We start from the raw sequence: 21,014 nt of genomic DNA, 5'->3' as shown, positions 1-21,014 counted from the left end.
ATAAAGATATGCATGTGTCAATATATAAAGGACTGGTTGTCAGACTGAAACGTTGTGTGTGTGTGTGTGTGTGTGTGTGTGTGTGTGTGTGTGTGTGTGTGTGTGTGTGTGTGTGTGTGTGTGTGTGTGTGTGTGTGTGTGTGTGTGTGTGTGTAATCCAGCAGGAGGCAGATGATGTAACCTGCAGCTTTAAGAAGCAAACACATGCACCAACCTTCACTGAGGTACGGCAGCTCAGCGGGGACAATTCCTTCATTATTAACCTTTATTCCAACAGGAAGTACCTTCAGAGAACCTGCGCACACACACACAAACTACAACAACAACAACAACAACAATAATATCCCTAATAACAACAATACTAAAAACAATAACAACAATGCTGCACTAACCTCCGTCCTGTGAGCTGTATCACATGATCCTCCGTCCAATGGGATGAATGGACTTTAAATACGAGCCAATCAGGAGCAGGGGGCAGGTATAAAAGGCCAAGCGCAGCTTCACTCTGCAGCAGACCCTCAGACCCTCAGACCCTCCAGACTCTGCACGTAGGTAAGACACCTCCTCCATCTGACCAACCACAGCACAGCTCCTCAATGCAGCAGCCTCCACCACGGGGGGTGGGGGGTTGAGTGGGGGGGAGACAAAGGCTGCAGACAGACAGACTGCTCAATACGTACTGCAGTCTGTCTGTCTGTCTGCATCCCAACGACCTTGCAGTCCTGTCTGCAGGTGTTGCGCAGTCACCGCACACAGATCTGTCTCTCTGCTGCACCGTGTTGTGATGTCCTGTAATGTCCTGTGATGTCCTGTGATGTCCTGTAATGTCCTGCACCGTGTTGTGATGTCCTGTGATGTCCTGTAATGTCCTGCACCGTGTTGTGATGTCCTGTAATGTCCTGCACCGTGTTGTGATGTCCTGTAATGTCCTGCACCGTGTTGTGATGTCCTGTAATGTCCTGCACCGTGTTGTGATGTCCTGTAATGTCCTGCACCGTGTTGTGATGTCCTGTAATGTCCTGCACCGTGTTGTGATGTCCTGTAATGTCCTGCACCGTGTTGTGATGTCCTGTAATGTCCTGCACCGTGTTGTGATGTCCTGTAATGTCCTGTGATGTCCTGTGATGTCCTGTAATGTCCTGCACCGTGTTGTGATGTCCTGTGATGTCCTGTAATGTCCTGCACCGTGTTGTGATGTCCTGTAATGTCCTGCACCGTGTTGTGATGTCCTGTAATGTCCTGCACCGTGTTGTGATGTCCTGTAATGTCCTGCACCGTGTTGTGATGTCCTGTAATGTCCTGCACGCAGCCGGTGATGCTCTGATGTGAACAGAGAGCTCCTAAAGGATTCTCTGGATCTGATTCAGGCGGACAAAGTCCCTGATCACACTCGGTCTTCTCTCAATCAAACGTCCTCTGTAATGTAGAGACTGATTCCATGTTTTAGAAGCGGTAGTGTTAGACGGGCTCATGTTGGACTTCTCAGTTGTGCATCACCTGAAGGTTAAAGCAGCAGCTGGTGCGTCACTGCAGGGGGGGGGGATTAACTATTCATTCATAACGTGTTTTATTCATGCTGGGAGGGTGGCCGATTAATAATACAGAGACAGCTGCAGATAACAGATATTCAATAAGCTGTACACGGGACAGCCCCTCCTGTAAATGTTTTATTTTGTTGTCAGCTGTTCTTAGCGTGGTCGCCTTCTCCTGATGGCTTTACAGGAATCCTGACTTCATCCCCAGGATCAACAGGACCGAGGGAATGAGTTGCTAACAGTTTAGCCTTGTGCTAACTGTTAGCCTTTAGCTGCAGTTAGGATAAACTAAGCTATTAGCAGCGCTTTCCAGGAGCGACAGGTAACACCACGTGTGAGGTGATTCGTATTTATCTGAACTGTTGAACTGTTCCCAGGTCAGCAGCCGGACCGCATCATGCCTTTCGGAAACACCCACAACCACTTGAAGATGAACTATTCGGCGGAGCAGGAGTACCCCGACCTCAGCCAGCACAACAACCACATGGCCAAGGTCCTGACGCCTGACATGTACGAGAACCTGAGAGACAAGGAGACGCCCAGCGGCTTCACCCTGGACGACCTCATCCAGACTGGCGTGGACAACCCAGGTACTGACCCCCCCTCCTCTCGTTTTAATTGGATTGACTCGTTATCAGGTTCAGGTCTGCCATTGACTCCTGATCCTCTTCATCAAATCCAACTTCATGTATTTAGCGGCAAACAAATCCCATCGCTGAGAGGAGGACAACAACTGCTGGAGAAGTAAAACACGGTAGTCGCTCGAAAGTCAAACTCACATCTGAATCCTGACCCGATCTGTGTGACCATGATCTGCCATGTTCTCTCCCTGCAGGTCACCCCTTCATCATGACGGTGGGCTGCGTCGCCGGGGACGAGGAGACGTACGAGGTGTTCAAAGAGCTGCTGGACCCGGTGATCGAAGACCGCCACGGAGGATATAAACCATCAGACAAACACAAGACGGACCTGAACGCTGACAATCTGCAGGTAAACAATCACAAACAGACCCGACCTGCAGGTAAACAATCACAAACAGACCCGACCTGCAGGTAAACAATCACAAACAGACCCGACCTGCAGGTAAACAATCACAAACAGACCTAACCTGCAGGTAAACAATCACAAACAGACCTAACCTGCAGGTAAACAATCACAAACAGACCTAACCTGCAGTGTTGATTGGTTGTTGAGCCGTGTGTCCTCTCCTGGCTTCAGGGCGGGGACGATCTGGATCCAGACTACGTCCTGAGCTCTCGGGTCCGGACAGGAAGGAGTATCCGCGGCTTCTGTCTGCCGCCACACTGCAGCCGCGGAGAGCGCCGCGCCATTGAAAACCTGTCCATCGAAAGTATGACATCGCCTCCTGTTTGCTGCCCCCTGCCTGCAGAATGCTGCGTCACACGTCTCTAAGATATAAACTATTTCATTTACTGATCAGAATGATTCAGAGTTTTACTTTGAAGCAGACTGAGGAAGTGTTGAATCAGGTGACCGGGTCAGGTGACCGGGTCAGACATGTGATCACCTGGCCCTCATAACTGGCGGGGCTGGAGCCTCAGTCACTTCCTGTTAGGAACCTTCCAGCAACAGTTTAATCAGCACAGCCCTCAGAATCCACTCTGATGGTGCATTCAGGGACACTCTGTACATGTGATAGAGGAGTCTCTAAAGGAAGCAACAAACCTCCGTCAGCTTTGATTTAGATCCCTACTTTGTTTAGATGTTTCCCAGCATGCCTCAGTGATCCTCAGTGAGTGCAGCTTATATAACGCTGAGGCGACCCGCCAGCGCCCAGGACGCCACAGACTAGAGAGATATAAACCCTGTCCAACACCTGCAGGGGGGGTACTCAGATCTGGTACTTGAGTAAAGTAGAAGTACTCAGGTCTGGTACTTGAGTAAAGTAGAAGTACTCAGGTCTGGTACTTGAGTAAAGTAGAAGTACTCAGATCTGGTACTTGAGTAAAGTAGAAGTACTCAGATCTGGTACTTGAGTAAAGTAGAAGTACTCAGATCTGGTACTTGAGTAAAGTAGAAGTACTCAGATCTGGTACTTGAGTAAAGTAGAAGTACTCAGGTCTGGTACTTGAGTAAAGTAGAAGTACTCAGATCTGGTACTTGAGTAAAGTAGAAGTACTCAGATCTGGTACTTGAGTAAAGTAGAAGGGCTACTCAGATCTTGTACTTGAGTAAAGTAGAAGTACTCAGATCTGGTACTTGAGTAAAGTAGAAGTAGGGCTACTCAGATCTTGTACTTGAGTAAAGTAGAAGTACTCAGATCTGGTACTTGAGTAAAGTAGAAGTACTCAGATCTGGTACTTGAGTAAAGTAGAAGTACTCAGGTCTGGTACTTGAGTAAAGTAGAAGTACTCAGATCTGGTACTTGAGTAAAGTAGAAGTACTCAGATCTTGTACTTGAGTAAAGTAGAAGTACTCAGATCTGGTACTTGAGTAAAGTAGAAGTACTCAGATCTGGTACTTGAGTAAAGTAGAAGTACTCAGATCTGGTACTTGAGTAAAGTAGAAGTACTCAGGTCTTGTACTTGAGTAAAGTAGAAGTACTCAGGTCTGGTACTTGAGTAAAGTAGAAGTACTCAGGTCTGGTACTTGAGTAAAGTAGAAGTACTCAGGTCTTGTACTTGAGTAAAGTAGAAGTACTCAGGTCTTGTACTTCAGTAAAGTAGAAGTACTCAGGATCTTGTACTTGAGTAAAGTAGAAGTACTCAGATCTTGTACTTGAGTAAAGTAGAAGTACTCAGATCTGGTACTTGAGTAAAGTAGAAGTACTCAGTCTTGTACTTGAGTAAAGTAGAAGTACTCAGGTCTTGTACTTCAGTAAAGTAGAAGTACTCAGATCTTGTACTTGAGTAAAAGTAGAAGTACTCAGGTCTTGTACTTGAGTAAAAGTAGAAGTACTCAGGTCTTGTACTTGAGTAAAGTAGAAGTACTCAGATCTGGTACTTGAGTAAAGTAGAAGTACTCAGATCTTGTACTTGAGTAAAAGTAGAAGTACTCAGGTCTTGTACTTGAGTAAAAGTAGAAGTACTCAGGTCTTGTACTTGAGTAAAAGTAGAAGTACTCAGGTCTTGTACTTGAGTAAAGTAGAAGTACTCAGGTCTTGTACTTGAGTAAAAGTAGAAGTACTCAGGTCTTGTACTTGAGTAAAGTAGAAGTACTCAGATCTTGTACTTGAGTAAAGTAGAAGTACTCAGGTCTTGTACTTGAGTAAAAGTAGAAGTACTCAGGTCTTGTACTTGAGTAAAGTAGAAGTACTCAGGTCTTGTACTTGAGTAATGTAGAAGTACTCAGGTCTTGTACTTGAGTAAAGTAGAAGTACTCAGGTCTTGTACTTGAGTAAAAGTAGAAGTACTCAGGTCTTGTACTTGAGTAAAGTAGAAGTACTCAGGTCTTGTACTTGAGTAAAGTAGAAGTACTCAGGTCTTGTACTCCAGGTGAAACTACAGTCTGATTTAAGGGTTGATTATATTTACCATCATTAATCCAAATCTGTAAAGTAACTAAAGGTATTCGATAAATGTAATGGAGTAGAAGTACCTCAGAATTGTACCTAAGTACAGTACTGGAGTAAATGTACCCAGTTACTTTACACCTCTGAACACCTGGACTCACCTATGCCTCCGGCAGGTCTGGACATGCTGGAGGGAGACCTGCAGGGGAAGTACTACGCTCTGAAGAACATGACGGAGGAGGAGCAGCAGCAGCTCATCGATGACCACTTCCTGTTCGACAAACCCGTCTCCCCCCTGCTGCTCGCCTCTGGCATGGCCCGCGACTGGCCCGACGGCCGCGGCATCTGGTGCGACCTGTGGGGCCCATGAATAATACCCATATAAAGAATCGGGATAAAGAGTCAGAATAAAGAGTCAGGATAAAGAGTCAGGATAAAGAGTCAGGATAAAGAGTCAGGATAAAGAGTCAGAATAAAGAGTCAGGATAAAGAGTCAGAATAAAGAGTCAGGATAAAGAGTCAGGATAAAGAGTCAGAATAAAGAGTCAGAATAAAGAGTCAGGATAAAGAGTCAGAATAAAGAGTCAGGATAAAGAGTCAGGATAAAGAGTCAGGATAAAGAGTCAGGATAAAGAGTCAGAATAAAGAGTCAGGATAAAGAGTCAGAATAAAGAGTCAGAATAAAGAGTCGGAATAAAGAGTCAGGATAAAGAGTCAGAATAAAGAGTCAGAATAAAGAGTCAGGATAAAGAGTCAGGATAAAGAGTCAGGATAAAGAGTCAGAATAAAGAGTCGGAATAAAGAGTCAGAATAAAGAGTCAGAATAAAGAGTCAGAATAAAGAGTCGGAATAAAGAGTCAGGATAAAGAGTCAGGATAAAGAGTCAGGATAAAGAGTCAGATAAAGAGTCAGAATAAAGAGTCAGATAAAGAGTCAGGATAAAGAGTCAGAATAAAGAGTCAGAATAAAGAGTCAGGATAAAGAGTCAGAATAAAGAGTCAGGATAAAGAGTCAGGATAAAGAGTCAGGATAAAGAGTCAGGATAAAGAGTCGAATAAAGAGTCAGGATAAAGAGTCAGAATAAAGAGTCAGATAAAGGGGTTGGGAAAATAAAGATCAAAAAAAGAGCAGGAAAAAGGGAATCAGGATAAAGATTCGGGATAAAGAGTCCAAATAAAGAGTGGGAATTAAAAACAAAAAAAAAGGTTCAGAATAAAAAAGTCAGAATAAAGAGTCGGAATAAAGAGTCGGGAAATAAAGAGTCAGGAAAAAGGGCCCCCGGAATAAAGATCAGGATAAAAGTCAGGATAAAGAGTCGGAAATAAAAGAGGGGAAAAAAAAGAGTGGGAATAAAAAAGTCAGGAAAAAGATCGGAAAAAAAGAGCCCCGAATAAAGAGTCAGAATAAAGAGTGGGAAAATAAAGAGTCAGAAAAAAGAGTCCGAATAAAGGGGCAAATAAAGAGTCGGAATAAAAGGGGTCAGAATAAAAAGTCAGAATAAAGAGTCAAAATAAAGTTTCGGGAATAAAGATTCAGGATAAAAAGTCGAATAAAGAGATGGAAAAAGAGTCGGAATAAAGAGCCAGGAAAAAAGGGAGTGGAATAAAGACCCAGAATAAAGAGTAAAAACCCAAAACGGGTGGTTTGAGACAGACAGGTGGGTGATTTGCCCCCTGAAATGTCTTCTGCAGGCACAACGACAACAAACGTCCGGGTTTGGGGGGAAACCCGGGGGGAACACCTAAAGGGGTAAACACTGCAGAGCGGGGGGAAAAAGGGGGGTTTCCCCAGCGCTTCTGCCCGGCCCAAAACCACAGGTACCTCCTGTTTTGCCCTTGCCCGTCTGTCGGGCCGCCCGTCCTTTCCCCTTCACCTTTTCCCTGCCCCCTCCCCTTCTGCCCGCAGATTGAGGACCGTTTAAGGGGGCGGGGCCTGATTTAAATGGGGAAAACGAGCACCTGGCTAGGGTGCTCCCCTGTCCCCTAACCTGGGCCCCCGGACTGGGGCGGGCTTTGCACGTGAAGAAAAGCCCCCATGTGACCCGGCACGAAATTTTGGAGAGTTTCTGAAGAGGCGGGCTTCTGCAGAAGAGGGGAACGGGTACCACCCACAAAACACACTCACACTCTCTCACACAAACATACACACACACACACAAAACCCACACAACACCCCCACCCCACACAACACACACACACACCCACACCCCACACACAAAACACACACAACACACACACACCCCACAACACACACACACACACACAACAAAACCACACACACACGGGGTCCGGGCAGATAATAACTGAAAAAACATTTAGTCTCCAAAAGTGTTTTAAATGGCCCTGGGTTTTTTAAATTAAAGGGACGTGACATCACTTCCTGTCCCCTCAGGGGGCGGGGGACACAGGGGGCGGGGGGGGGCCCTTTCGCTCCCCCAACGCCGACCGATTTCGGCTTTTTTTTCCGGAGGTGGGCGGTGCAAAGGGTGGTGGACGGAGTGCACGCTAGAAACAATGGAGAAATGCCGGGAGGCCGGGGGGGAACATCGACGACCAAATGCCCAGCAGAAGTGCCCCTCTCGACCCCCCCCACACCCGCCCACCCCCCACCCCCTCAAGAAAACCCCTCAACCCCTGTAACCAATAAGAACCCCCTTTACATGCGGGCCCGCTTAGAGCAGACCCAGAAAGAGTTTTTTTGTTTCGTGTTGACCCGTCTAAAAAACCGGGAAATATATAATAAATTTCTGTGTGGCCCCGACTAACCCTGCTGCCTTTTTAACACCAACACCCACACCCCCCAAACAACCACACACACACACACACACATACACCCACACACACCACACACACAACCAAAAACCACACCCCCACACACACACCTACACACACACCCCACCACCAACAACCACCACACACACCACACACCCCACAAAACACCACCAACAACCACTCCCCAAACACACCACCAAAAACCCCACACCCCACACAGACACACCACACACACACATACACACACACCCACCCAACACCCACACCCCAAAACACACACACACACACACCCCCAAACCACCAAAAACCCCACACACACCCCACCAAAAACCACACACACACACACCACGAAAAAACCAAAACACACACAGACACACAGACACACTTACACCCCCAACAAAAAACACACCACACCCCACAAAAAACACCCACACACAACAAACCACCAACAACCACAAACACACCCACACATACCCACCCCAAAAACCACACACACACACCACACACCACCAACAACCACACACACCCCACACACCCACAACACCAACAACCACACACACACCACAAAACACACACCAAAAAAAAACCAAAACAACCCACACACACAACACACACACACACCCACACCACCAAAAACCACACACACCCCAACCCCCCCAAAACCAACAACACAAACACCCACACAAAACCACCCCAACAACCACACACACACAAAACCACCAACAACCACACACCACACACACACCCCCCAACAACCACACACACCCCACACAACCCACACACACACCCAGGCCACCAACAACCACACACACACACCCACCAACCACAAAACCAAATACCACCCAAAAACCCCCACACACACACCCACCCCCTTTTTAACCACCAACAACCACACACACCCCACCAAAAACCCACCCACACACACACAACCACCAACAACCACAAAAACACCCCCAAAAAAACCACACACCCCCACAACACACCAAAAACCCAACAACCACACCCCCAAAACAAAACACACACACATCCCAACCAACAACCACAAAAACCACACATCCACCAAAAAACCACACACACACCCCACCAACCCACAAAACCCCAACAAAAAACCACCAACCAAAACCCCACACACCCACAACCACCAAACAACCCCCCCACCCCACACCACCAAAAAACCAACACAACAACAAAACCACCAACAACCACACACACAAAAAACAAACCCACACGCATGCCCCCAAAAAACCCCACACACACACACCACCAACCCCACCACACACCAACAAAAAAACTCCCCAACAACAATCCCCAAAAAACCACCCCCAAAACACACTCAAAATTAAAAACCAAAAACCACAAAACACCAAAAAACCCAAACCAAACAACCACACAAAACAAAAACCAAAACAACCAAAAAACAAAAAACTTAAAAACCCCCCCACACACACCCCAACCCAAACAAAAACACACACAACCACCAAAAACCAACACCACAACCTTTTTTTACCCCCAAAACCACCCACCAATCCAAACCCACAAACCAAAAACAGCCCAAAACCCCCAAAAACACCCAAAAATAAAAACCAACAAAAAAAAAAACAACCAACAAACACCCCAAACACTCCCCACAAAAAAACACAAACACCCCCAAAACCACACATCCCACCAAAAACCCCCAACCCCTACCACCTAAAAACCCCCACACCAACCCCAAAAACCCACATTTAACAACCAACCAAAAACCACACAAAACACAAAAAATAACCACCCCCCCAACCACACAACAACAATCACACACACCACCACACACACCACCCAAACCCAACAACCACACACACCAACACACAAACCCCAACAACCCAAAAACACACACCACCAACAACCACAACAAAACCACACACAACAAAACCACCAAAAACCCAAACACACACACACATCCACCCAACAACCCCACAAAAAACACCACCAACAACCACACACACACACACACACAACCCAACAACCAACTTTCCCACACAACCACCAAAAACCCACACCCCACACACACAATACCACCAAAAACCACCACACAAACACACCACACAAAACACACACACACCACACAAAACACAAAACCAACCCCAACAACCACAAACACACACACACACACACACCCCCAACAACCACACACACACCCACACACCCCCAAAACAACCCCCCCAAACCCACCAAAAAACCCAACCCCACACCACCAACAACCACTTTCACCCACCACCAAAAACCCACACCCACACCCACACACACAAAACACACACACACCCCCCACACCCCACAAAACATCCACCAACAACCCCACCCCAACCCCACACACTTACACACACACACCCACAACACACAAACACACACACACAACACCACACACACCCCACCCCCAAACCCCCCCCCCACACTCACACCCCCAACCCCCAAACCAACCACCCACACACACCCCCAAACCCAAACCCACAAACCCCACACAACCCAAAAACCCACACCCCACAAAACCCCAACACACACACCACCCCAACCCCACACACCACCAAAAACCACACACACACACCACCAAAAAACCACAACCCACACACACACCCCCAAAAACCCACACACACACACACCCCACCAACAACCACACACACACACACCCCCTCAAAACACACACCCCCCAAACAAACACACTCCCAAACCCCCAACAACACACACACATACCCCCAAAAACCACAAAAACACCCACACCCCCATACCCCCCAAACCCAACCCCCACACACACCCACCCCCAAAACAAAAACCAACAACCACACCACACCCCAACCCCCACCACACCCCAACCAACAAAAACACACACAAACCCCAACCCACCCCACACCACCACCAACAAAAACCCCCAACCCCCAACAAAACCCCCCCACCCAAAAACCCAACCACAACACCCCAAAACACAAAACAACCACCCAAACCCCACAACCCCCAACAATGACACACACCCCCCCAAACCCACCACCCCAAAACCACCAAAACCACACAACCAACACACAAAAAACACACCCCCCCCAAAAAACCCCCACAAACACATCCCCCAAACACCAACCCACACCCCCAAAAACCACCACCAAAAACCCACACCCACACCACCAAAAAACCCACACACCACCAAAAAACCCACACACACACCCACACCTTCCAACAACCACACACACACACACCCCCCAAACAACCACAACACACAAAAAAAACCAAACACACACAAAACACATACCAACCAAAAACCCCACCACACACACACCCACACACACACACAAAACCCCCAAACAACCACCAAACCCCCCCACCAACAACCCCCACACACACACACACACACCCCCAACAACCCCCAACCAACCCCAAAACACCCAACCCCAACCCACCAAAACCCCCACCAAAAACCAAAACACCCACCACACAAACCCCCACCAAAAACCAATTCACACACCCCAAAAAACCACAAACCACACTCACACCCCCCACACACACACACAAACCCAAACCAACCACCAACCACACACACACACAAAACCACCACCCCAAAAACCCCCAACACCCCAAACCAACCCAACAACCACACACACTACCACCAAAAACCACCCACCCCCAACAACCACCCCCAAAACCACCCCACACACCACCACCAAAAACCCACCCAAAACCCAACACCCCCCAAAAAAAAAAACCCAAAAAACAAAAAAAAAACCCCCAAAAAATAAAAACAAATTTAAACACAATAACCCCCAACAACCCCCCACACACCCCCAAACAACCACACACACATACCACCCAACACCCAAAACACAACACCCATACCCCCAAAAACCCCAAAACACCCCCCCCCCAACAACCTCACCCAACACCCCCAAACCCAACCAAAACCCCCAAAACACATACCCCCCAAAACCACACACACACCCCCAAAAAAAACCTCACCCACACACCCCCCCAACCCCCCACCCACCACCCCCCTACCACCAACAACCCACACACCCCCACCAAACAACCCCACCCCTACCACCAAAACCCCACCCACATACCCCCAACCACACACACCCCCACCAACAACCCCCCAAACCCCCCAAACCCACCTCACACACACCCCCCCAAACCCCCCCAACACCCACACACACCCCCACAACAACCACACACCACACAACCCCCAAACCCAACGACACCCACACCCCCCCCAACCACCACACACACCACCAACAACCACACACACCCACACCCCCCAAACCCAACCACACACACATACCCCCAACCCCCAACACCCCACACCACCCCCCCACACAACCCACCACCCCCAAACCCAACCACACCCCCCACCCCAAAAACCCACCCCCCAACCACCAACAACCACCCCACACACCCAAACACCCCACCAACAACCACATTCACACACCCCCCCCAAAAACCCCCACCACAAACACACACCCACACACCCCCCAACACCCCCCCCCCAAAAACCCACACAAAACCCACCCACAACATCCCACCAAAAACCCCAAACAAAACACCCACACCCCCAAACCAACCCCACCACCCCAACCCCCAAACACACCCCCCAAAACACACCCCCCCAACCCCCAAACCAACCACACACACCCCACCCCCAAACCCAACCTCCCCACACACCCACCCCCAACCCCACACCCCCACATACCCCCCCCAACCACCCCCACACCCCCCCCCCAAACCAACCCACAAACCCCCAACACCCACACATCCCAAACCAACCAAACCACACACCCACACCCCCCAACAACCTCACACACCCACCCACCAACAACCACCCCCAACACACATACCCCCAAACACCACCCCACACCCCCAAAAACCCCAACCCACACACACCCCCCCAACAACCCACACCACCCATACCACCAAAAACCCCACCACAAACCACCAAAAACCCCCCACAAAAACCCCCCCAAACCCCCACCAACAACCACCAACAACCCCCCAAAACACCAACCACCCCAAACCCCCCAAAACACCCCTTCCCAACCCACCACCCCCAAACCACACCCCCAACACCACCCACACACACACACCACCAACCAACCACCCACACACCCCCCCCCCACCACAAAACAAAACACCCCCTATTTTAATAAAAGTTTTTTCCCTGGCCCATCATCGGGGCCCCCTGTAAAGTTTTTTAAAGGGGAAAAATTTATGAATTTAAAGAAATTTTTAACACCCAAAATTCCATATGAGCAAGGGGAGTACTTCCTGCAGGTGAGATGTACTTCCTGGTCCCTCTCTGCAGGTGAGATGTACTTCCTGGTCCCTCTCTGCAGGTGAGATGTACTTCCTGGTCCCTCTCTGCAGGTGAGATGTACTTCCTGGTCCCTCTCTACAGGTGAGATGTACTTCCTGGTCCCTCTCTACAGGTGAGATGTACTTCCTGGTCCCTCTCTACAGGTGAGAGTTACTTCCTGGTCCCTCTCTACAGGTGAGATGTACTTCCTGGTCCCTCTCTACAGGTGAGATGTACTTCCTGGTCGACCACTAGGAAAGCATTTGCAGCACAACTAACTAAAACCAACTAAAACACAAGCTAAATAAAGACTCCACACTGAGTTTGAAAAGTTAATATCCTTTGTGGATTTCTACTTCCTGTGTTTTTGGATACATTGCACTTTGACCCCGAAGAAGAACGAGGAGTTCAGATTCGAGGAGACGGCGAGGAGGCGTGTCTCCTCCACGCTGGCACTTGATTGGCCAGAGTAAAGGACGAGCAGCGCTGACAGGTGAGCGTCACTGCGGAGAGAACACACGTGAACACCTGACCTGCACACCAATCATCGGGAGGGGGGGGGGTACCTGAGGTCGGGGCAGCTCCGTGTCAGCCGGAGGACTTCCTGATGGACAAGACCAGGATCCTGCAGAGAGACGGCGACGCCCTGAGGACAGAGTCGAGTATTACCGCAGTACTACCACTACCAAACTGCAGTACTACTACTACCTCACTGCAGTACTACTACTACCTCACTGCAGTACTACCACTACCTCACTGCAGTACTACTACTACCTCACTGCAGTACTACCACTACCTCACTGCAGTACTACTACTACCTCACTGCAGTACTACCACTACCTCACTGCAGTACTACCTACTACCTCACTGCAGTACTACTACTACCTCACTGCAGTACTACACTACCTCACTGCAGTACTACCTACTACCTCACTGCAGTACTACCACTACCTCACTGCAGTACTACTAGCTACCTCACTGCAGTACTACTACTACCTCACTGCAGTACTACTACACTACCTCACTGCAGTACTACTACTACCTCACTGCAGTACTACCACTACCTCACTGCAGTACTACTACTACCTCACTGCAGTACTACCACTACCTCACTGCAGTATTACCACTACCTCACGCAGTACTACCACTACCTCACTGCAGTACTACCACTACCTCACTGCAGTACTACTACCTCACTGCAGTACTACCACTACCTCACTGCAGTACTACTACTACCTCACTGCAGTACTACCACTACCTCACTGCAGTACTACTACTACCTCACTGCAGTACTACCACTACCTCACTGCAGTACTACTACTACCTCACTGCAGTATTACCACTAACTCACTGCAGTACTACTACTACCTCACTGCAGTACTACCACTACCTCACTGCAGTACTACCACTACCTCACTGCAGTACTACTACTACCTCACTGCAGTACTACCACTAACTCTCTGCAGTACTACTACTACTACCTCACTGCAGTACTACTACTACCTCACTGCAGTACTACCACTACCTCACTGCAGTACTACCAATACCACACTGCAGTACTACGACTACCTCACTGCAGTACTACTACTACCTCACTGCATTACTACTACTACCTCACTGCAGTACTACCACTACCTCACTGCAGTACTACTACTACTACCTCACTGCAGTACTACTACTAACTCACTGCAGTACTACTACTACCTCACTGCAGTACTACCACTACCTCACTGCAGTACTACTACTACCTCACTGCAGTACTACTACTACCTCACTGCAGTACTACTACTACCTCACTGCAGTACCACCACTACCTCACTGCAGTACTACCACTACCTCACTGCAGTACCACTACCTCACTGCAGTACTACCACTACCTCACTGCAGTACCACTACCTCACTCTGTACTACTACTAACTCACTGCAGTACTACTACTAACTCACTGCAGTACTACTACTACCTCACTGCAGTACTACCACTACCTCACTGCAGTACTACTACTACCTCACTGCAGTACTACTACTACCTCACTGCATTATCACTACTACCACTACTACCTCACTGCAGTACTACTACTACCACTACTACCTCACTGCAGTACTACTACTACCTCACCGCAGTACCACTACTACTACTACTACCTCACTGCAGTACTACTACTACCACTACTACCTCACTGCAGTACTACTACTACCTCACCGCAGTACCACTACTACTACTACTACCTCACTGCAGTACCACTACTACTACTACTACCTCACTGCAGTACTACTACTACCTCACTGCATTATCACTACTACCACTACTACCTCACTGCAGTACTACTACTACCACTACTACCTCACTGCAGTACTACTACTTCCTCACTGCAGTACCACTACTACTACTACTACCTCACCTGCAGTACCACTACTACCACTACTACCTCACTGCAGTACTACTACTAACTCACTGCAGTACTACTACTACCACTACTACCTCACTGCAGTACTACTACTACTACTACTACTACCTCACTGCAGTACTACTACTAACTCACTGCATTACCACTACTACTACTACTACCTCACTGCAGTACCACTACTAACTCACTGCAGTACTACTACTACTACTACTAACTCACTGCAGTGCTACTACTACTACTACTACTACCTCACTGCAGTACTACTACTAACTCACTGCAGTACTACTACTACTATTACTACCTCACTGCAGTACTACTACTAACTCACTGCATTACCACTACTACTACTACTACCTCACTGCAGTACCACTACTAACTCACTGCAGTACTACTACTAACTCACTGCAGTACTACTACTACCACTACTAACTCACTGCAGTACTACTACTACCTCACTGCAGTACCACTACTACCTCACTGCAGTACCACTACTACCTCACTGCAGTACTACTACTAACTCACTGCAGTACTACTACTACCACTACTACCTCACTGCAGTACTACTACTACCACTACTACCTCACTGCAGTACTACTACTACCTCACTGCAGTACCACTACTACCACTACTACCTCACTGCAGTACCACTACTACCACTACTACCTCACTGCAGTACTACTACTAACTCACTGCATTACCACTACTACTACTACTACCTCACTGCAGTACCACTACTACCACTACTACCTCACTGCAGTACTACTACTACCACTACTACCTCACTGCAGTACTACTACTACCTCACTGCAGTACTACTACTACCACTACTACCTCACTGCAGTACTACTACTACCACTACTACCTCACTGCAGTACTACTACTACCTCACTGCAGTACCACTACTACCACTACTTCCTCACTGCAGTACCACTACTACTACTACTACCTCACTGCAGTACCACTACTACCACTACTACCTCACTGCAGTACCACTACTACCTCACTGCAGTACCATTACTACCACTACTACCTCACTGCAGTACCACTACTACCACTACTACCTCACTGCAGTACTACTACTACCACTACTACCTCACTGCAGTACTACTACTACCTCACTGCAGTACTACTACTACCAGTACTTCCTCACTGCAGTACCACTACTACTACTACTACCTCACTGCAGTACCACTACTACCACTACTACCTCACTGCAGTACTACTACTACTACTACCTCACTGCAGTACCACTACTACCACTACTTCCTCACTGCAGTACTACTACTACCTCACTGCAGTACTACTACTACCAGTACTTCCTCACTGCAGTACCACTACTACTACTACTACCTCACTGCAGTACCACTACTACTACTACTACCTCACTGCAGTACCACTACTACCACTACTACCTCACTGCAGTACCACTACTACCACTACTACCTCACTGCAGTACTACTACTACCACTACTACCTCACTGCAGTACTACTACTACCTCACTGCAGTACCACTACTACCACTACTACCTCACTGCAGTACTACTACTACCTCACTGCAGTACTACTACTACCACTACTACCTCACTGCAGTACCACTACTACCTCACTGCAGTACCACTACTACCACTACTACCTCACTGCAGTACTACTACTACCTCACTGCAGTACCACTACTACCACTACTACCTCACTGCAGTACTACTACTAACTCACTAACTCACTGCAGTACTTCATATATATATATATATATATATGAAGTACTGCAGTGAGTTCATCCTCAGGATGTCAACACATGCATGTTCAGCAAACCCGAGAGCGTGTACGTGTCTCACCCCCTCCTTGAAGAAGGCGCTGATCTTCAGGGCGTCTGACCTCATCCTCTCAGCTCCTTCCTCCTGCTGCTGCCTCCTCATCTTCATCATCCTCCTCGTCCTCCTCACATACTGCACACACACCTCCTGCTGCAGCTCCATCAGCACCCACTGACAGACAGACAGGTGAGAGACAGGTGGAGACAGACAGGTGATAAACAGGTGGAAACAGACAGGTGAGAGACAGTCTCACCTGTCTGCAGGCAGGCTTCAGGTCCATCAGCTGTTGGCTGACAAAGTGGAGCAGAGAGTCGATGGCAGGAAGTGACCCGTGGATCCAGGCGGGTGTCCACAGGTGAGACAAGCACACCTGCACACAGACCTGGTTACTGTTGCTGTGGAATCAGGACAGGATGCTGATCTCTGAGGAAACTATCCCTACCTTCATCTGGAGGTGAATGGGACAGGTGAGACACCTGTACCCACAATCCTTCAGGGCTGCAAGAGTGTCCAGACAGCGACGTCTCTGCTGCTCCGACAGACTTCCTGTTTGACCTGTGATGTAATCCCTGAGGACCAATCAGCAGCAAGATGGGGAAAACACTTAAATTAAATATTGTACCACAGGTTAAATCCCTGATGTGAGTCTGACAGGTGAGTCTGACAGGGGAGTCTGACAGGGGAGTCTGACAGGGGAGTCTGACAGGTGAGACCTCATACCTGAGCTGCTGCTCACAGACCAGCTGAGCTTTGATCACTGTGAGGGCGTTACGGTGCTTCCCCTTCACAAAACTTTCCACACACTTCCTGTAGCTGAAACATAAACAGGGTTTCAATGAAGCACAAACACCTGAACACATCATGAGCCAGTGGGCGGGGCTACCTGCTGAGGAAGTTCTCCAGGTGAGCTGTGAGCCTCTGAGCTTTCCTCTGGTCTCCGAGGACAGAGCTGCATTCAGTCAGGGAGCTGTCTAATACCTGGAAACAAAATCTCAGAGATGTATCTAGATACAGCTGCTGCTAACCTGTCCACGTCACTGCATGTGTCTCACCTGTGTCTCACCTGTACTGTGCCCACCTGTACTGTGCCCACCTGTACTGTGTCTCACCTGTACTATGTCTCACCTGAAGGACATCTATAGCCAGTGGACTGAAGCAGTACTCGTCGATGATTTCTGGCTCCCGGCTGCTCAGCCAGCTTTCCTCCTCCTTCCTCAGAGCCGTGTCCAGCCACAGCTTGGTTTGGTCCTGGAGGAAAATAATTATTGCTTTACTGACCGGTTCCTCACCTGTATGTGGTTTGCACACCTGTGTCAATGCGAATCATCTGTGTTGTCCTGTTTCTGGAATAACAGAAACCTCGCTAAGGCTGAAATCACAATTCATGCAGTGATCTGATGCTAAGTGACTGTGTGTTCCTCCAGTCTGAAGGTATTCACCTGTTTGTGGGTCAGATACTGGTCCTCCAGCCGGTCCTGGTGTTCCTGCAGCAGCAGGGGACCCAGACAGGCTGGCAGTATCTTTCCTTTCAGTTCTTCATGGTTCAATATTTCCCTGCAGGGGAAACAAACACACCTTTGACCTCACAGGTCAAACGAAACCCAGGTCAATGACAATGAGAGATTTGGAATCTCAGAGAAGCAGTTTTCACAGACTGATAAAAGGTTGAGTTAAACCTGACCAGCTCCAGGGACCAGATGGACTGACGGGCTCAATCAAACCGCTCATACATCCCCAGATCATAACTGCCATTGCTTTTATTTGTTGTGTTAGTTGATGTTTCCCCTCTCTTTTGAGTTGCAATTGTCAGTTGATTGTAATAAAAAAGATGTTCATCCTTGGTCATTGTAGGTTAAGATGAATCTAAAGAAAGTATATGATTCTGAAATGGGACAAAAGGAAAAGCATTTGATTTGTTGTCGTTGTCTCCCACCCTTCTTCACATATCGGGAGGCTGTGGGGCAGTGAGATATTGCACTGATCTTTGGACCAGGGGAGGGCGGGGTGCGAGTCCTGCTGCACCTCCACCAGATCAGGGTTTGACCTGTTGTTTGTGTTTATTCTTGATATCTCTGCGTATATTCCCATGTGTACTGTCTGTGTTTCTGTCCTGTGGCTGCTTTAACACCTGCATTTTGCATTGCACTGCTGGAGTCTGAGGTGAGTACTCACTGTGGGTAGCAGTGGTTGACCCAGAACAGCAGGTAGCTGCAATCCTCGGTCTGCAGGCTGCGGGCAGCCAGCGCAGTCAGCCGCGCAGACAGGCTCTGATGGAACAGTCCGGAGTAAACGCTCAGGATGTCCATCTGGGGGGGGTAACACTCCAGCAGCACCCGCACCACCATCAGCAGGTCCTCCTTCACACGCAGCCCCATGCGAAACACCTGCACAGGTACAGCAGTCACACACCTGCACAGGTACAACCATCACACACCTGCACAGGTACAGCCGTCACAAACCTGCACAGGTACAACCATCACACACCTGCACAGGTACAACCATCACACACCTGCACAGGTACAGCCGTCACACACCTGCACAGGTACAGCCGTCACAAACCTGCACAGATACAACCATCACACACCTGCACAGGTACAGCAGTCACACACCTGCACAGGTACAACCATCACACACCTGCACAGGTACAGCCGTCACATACCTGCACAGGTACACAGATGTGGGACAGATATATCACAGTGATCAGTTTGAAGTGAATAATGTGCTGCACCTCTCTCTTCAGAGTAGTGTTCAGAGCTGCTCCTCCCTCCTCCTCTGCAGTCAGTCTGCAGTGCACCTCCTCCTGCAGCACCCTGAGGTGCTCCTCTAGGCTCTTCAGAGGGCGCCACGGCGGTACTCGATCCTCCGGAATCCCCGCCCAGCGCCGGTCCTGCTGCTCCTGCTGCTGGAGGGAGGCCATGGCGCTTCTCAGAGAGGAGGTCCTAAAGGAGGAGGTAAAGATGTTGTGGACGGCCATCAGCATCTGCAGTCTGAGAGCCTGGAAGTCTCTGTGCAGCCGGTCCTCCTCCTGCTCCAACTGCTGCCCGTCCAGACAGAACAGCTGCTCCTCCCTGATGATCAGCCTGCTGCTGACCTCCTCCAGCTGCACCTCCTCTTGCAGAACCTCCTCCAGCTGCTCCTCTGCAACACATACAAAATGCTTCTGTTCAGCGGGCTGCTAACGCTCACAACAACAACAACAACAGTAATAATAATAATGATGATGATGATGATGACCGAGGCAAAGCAGCGGGTGTGGGAGAAGTTCAGAGAAGCCATGGAGAAGGACTTTCGGTCGGCACCAAAGTTGTTCTGGAAGGCTTCCGGTTTGAGCATGTAGAAGGAGGACGCAGTTGCTATCAGCTCCGCATTTTTCATAATATTTTACTAAGATAACGCCGAATTTTATTTAAACTTTGGTACAGACTACATTGATAGAGTTAAACGGAACAATATTGTACACCGTTACGATGAGCAAGGGTGGACGGATCGGTAAAACCCAGCAGCGAATGACTGATTCATTCCCGGGACTCGAGGACAAGCGGAAAATGTCGTCGACGGGGCCTACACAGTTAACGGCTGAGATGCTAGTCATTGAGCTCCAGAAATTGAGCGAAAGTCTTAAGGAAGATTTCAACGCTGCCTTGTCGGAAGCCATGGCCCCGATACTCCCAACACTTGAATCTATAACCAACACTGTGGCGACTCACACCGCCACCAT

At 48.7% G+C, this 21,014-nt stretch overlaps 2 protein-coding genes across 2 annotated transcripts; one reads left to right on the top strand and one right to left on the bottom strand.

Moving 5' to 3' along the window:
* The first annotated feature begins 313 nt into the window (after positions 1-313).
* On the top strand, positions 314-6,928 carry LOC134862832 (creatine kinase B-type-like). Its single transcript, XM_063880928.1, has 7 exons — positions 314-552; positions 1,913-2,125; positions 2,371-2,525; positions 2,754-2,886; positions 5,184-5,355; positions 6,699-6,824; positions 6,913-6,928. Exons 2-7 carry the CDS (start codon positions 1,933-1,935, stop codon positions 6,926-6,928), a joined length of 795 nt encoding a protein of 264 aa, XP_063736998.1. The 5' UTR covers positions 314-552; positions 1,913-1,932.
* A 61-nt stretch (positions 6,929-6,989) lies between these two features.
* Positions 6,990-20,671, bottom strand: LOC134862831 (tumor necrosis factor alpha-induced protein 2-like). The gene is made up of 13 exons (XM_063880927.1): positions 20,596-20,671; positions 20,025-20,434; positions 19,469-19,680; positions 18,736-18,850; positions 18,422-18,544; positions 18,180-18,274; positions 18,017-18,109; positions 17,739-17,865; positions 17,550-17,666; positions 17,318-17,467; positions 13,647-13,726; positions 13,463-13,583; positions 6,990-7,088 (listed from the first exon to the last, which is right to left on the bottom strand). Exons 1-13 carry the CDS (start codon positions 20,669-20,671, stop codon positions 6,990-6,992), a joined length of 1,818 nt encoding a protein of 605 aa, XP_063736997.1.
* Positions 20,672-21,014: the final 343 nt, after the last annotated feature.

Source organism: Eleginops maclovinus, chromosome 4 (genome assembly GCF_036324505.1).
Source record: "Eleginops maclovinus isolate JMC-PN-2008 ecotype Puerto Natales chromosome 4, JC_Emac_rtc_rv5, whole genome shotgun sequence".
Taxonomy (NCBI): domain Eukaryota; kingdom Metazoa; phylum Chordata; class Actinopteri; order Perciformes; family Eleginopidae; genus Eleginops; species Eleginops maclovinus.
This window is presented reverse-complemented; position numbering and strand designations above follow the sequence as displayed.

What these genes read in the sequence shown, in the direction of transcription:
- LOC134862832 (XM_063880928.1), top strand. Translation starts at nt 1,933, where the DNA reads ATGCCTTTCGGAAACACCCACAACCACTTGAAGATGAACTATTCGGCG. An exon ending in TGAACGCTGACAATCTGCAG is followed by an intron (nt 2,526 to 2,753) that starts GTAAACAATCAC and finishes TCCTGGCTTCAG; the next exon opens with GGCGGGGACGATCTGGATCC. An exon ending in CCCGACGGCCGCGGCATCTG is followed by an intron (nt 5,356 to 6,698) that starts GTGCGACCTGTG and finishes TGTCTTCTGCAG; the next exon opens with GCACAACGACAACAAACGTC.
- LOC134862831 (XM_063880927.1), bottom strand. Translation starts at nt 20,671, where the DNA reads ATGAAAAATGCGGAGCTGATAGCAACTGCGTCCTCCTTCTACATGCTC. An exon ending in ACACTACTCTGAAGAGAGAG is followed by an intron (nt 19,681 to 20,024) that starts GTGCAGCACATT and finishes GTACCTGTGCAG; the next exon opens with GTGTTTCGCATGGGGCTGCG. An exon ending in TGAAGCCTGCCTGCAGACAG is followed by an intron (nt 17,468 to 17,549) that starts GTGAGACTGTCT and finishes TCTGTCTGTCAG; the next exon opens with TGGGTGCTGATGGAGCTGCA.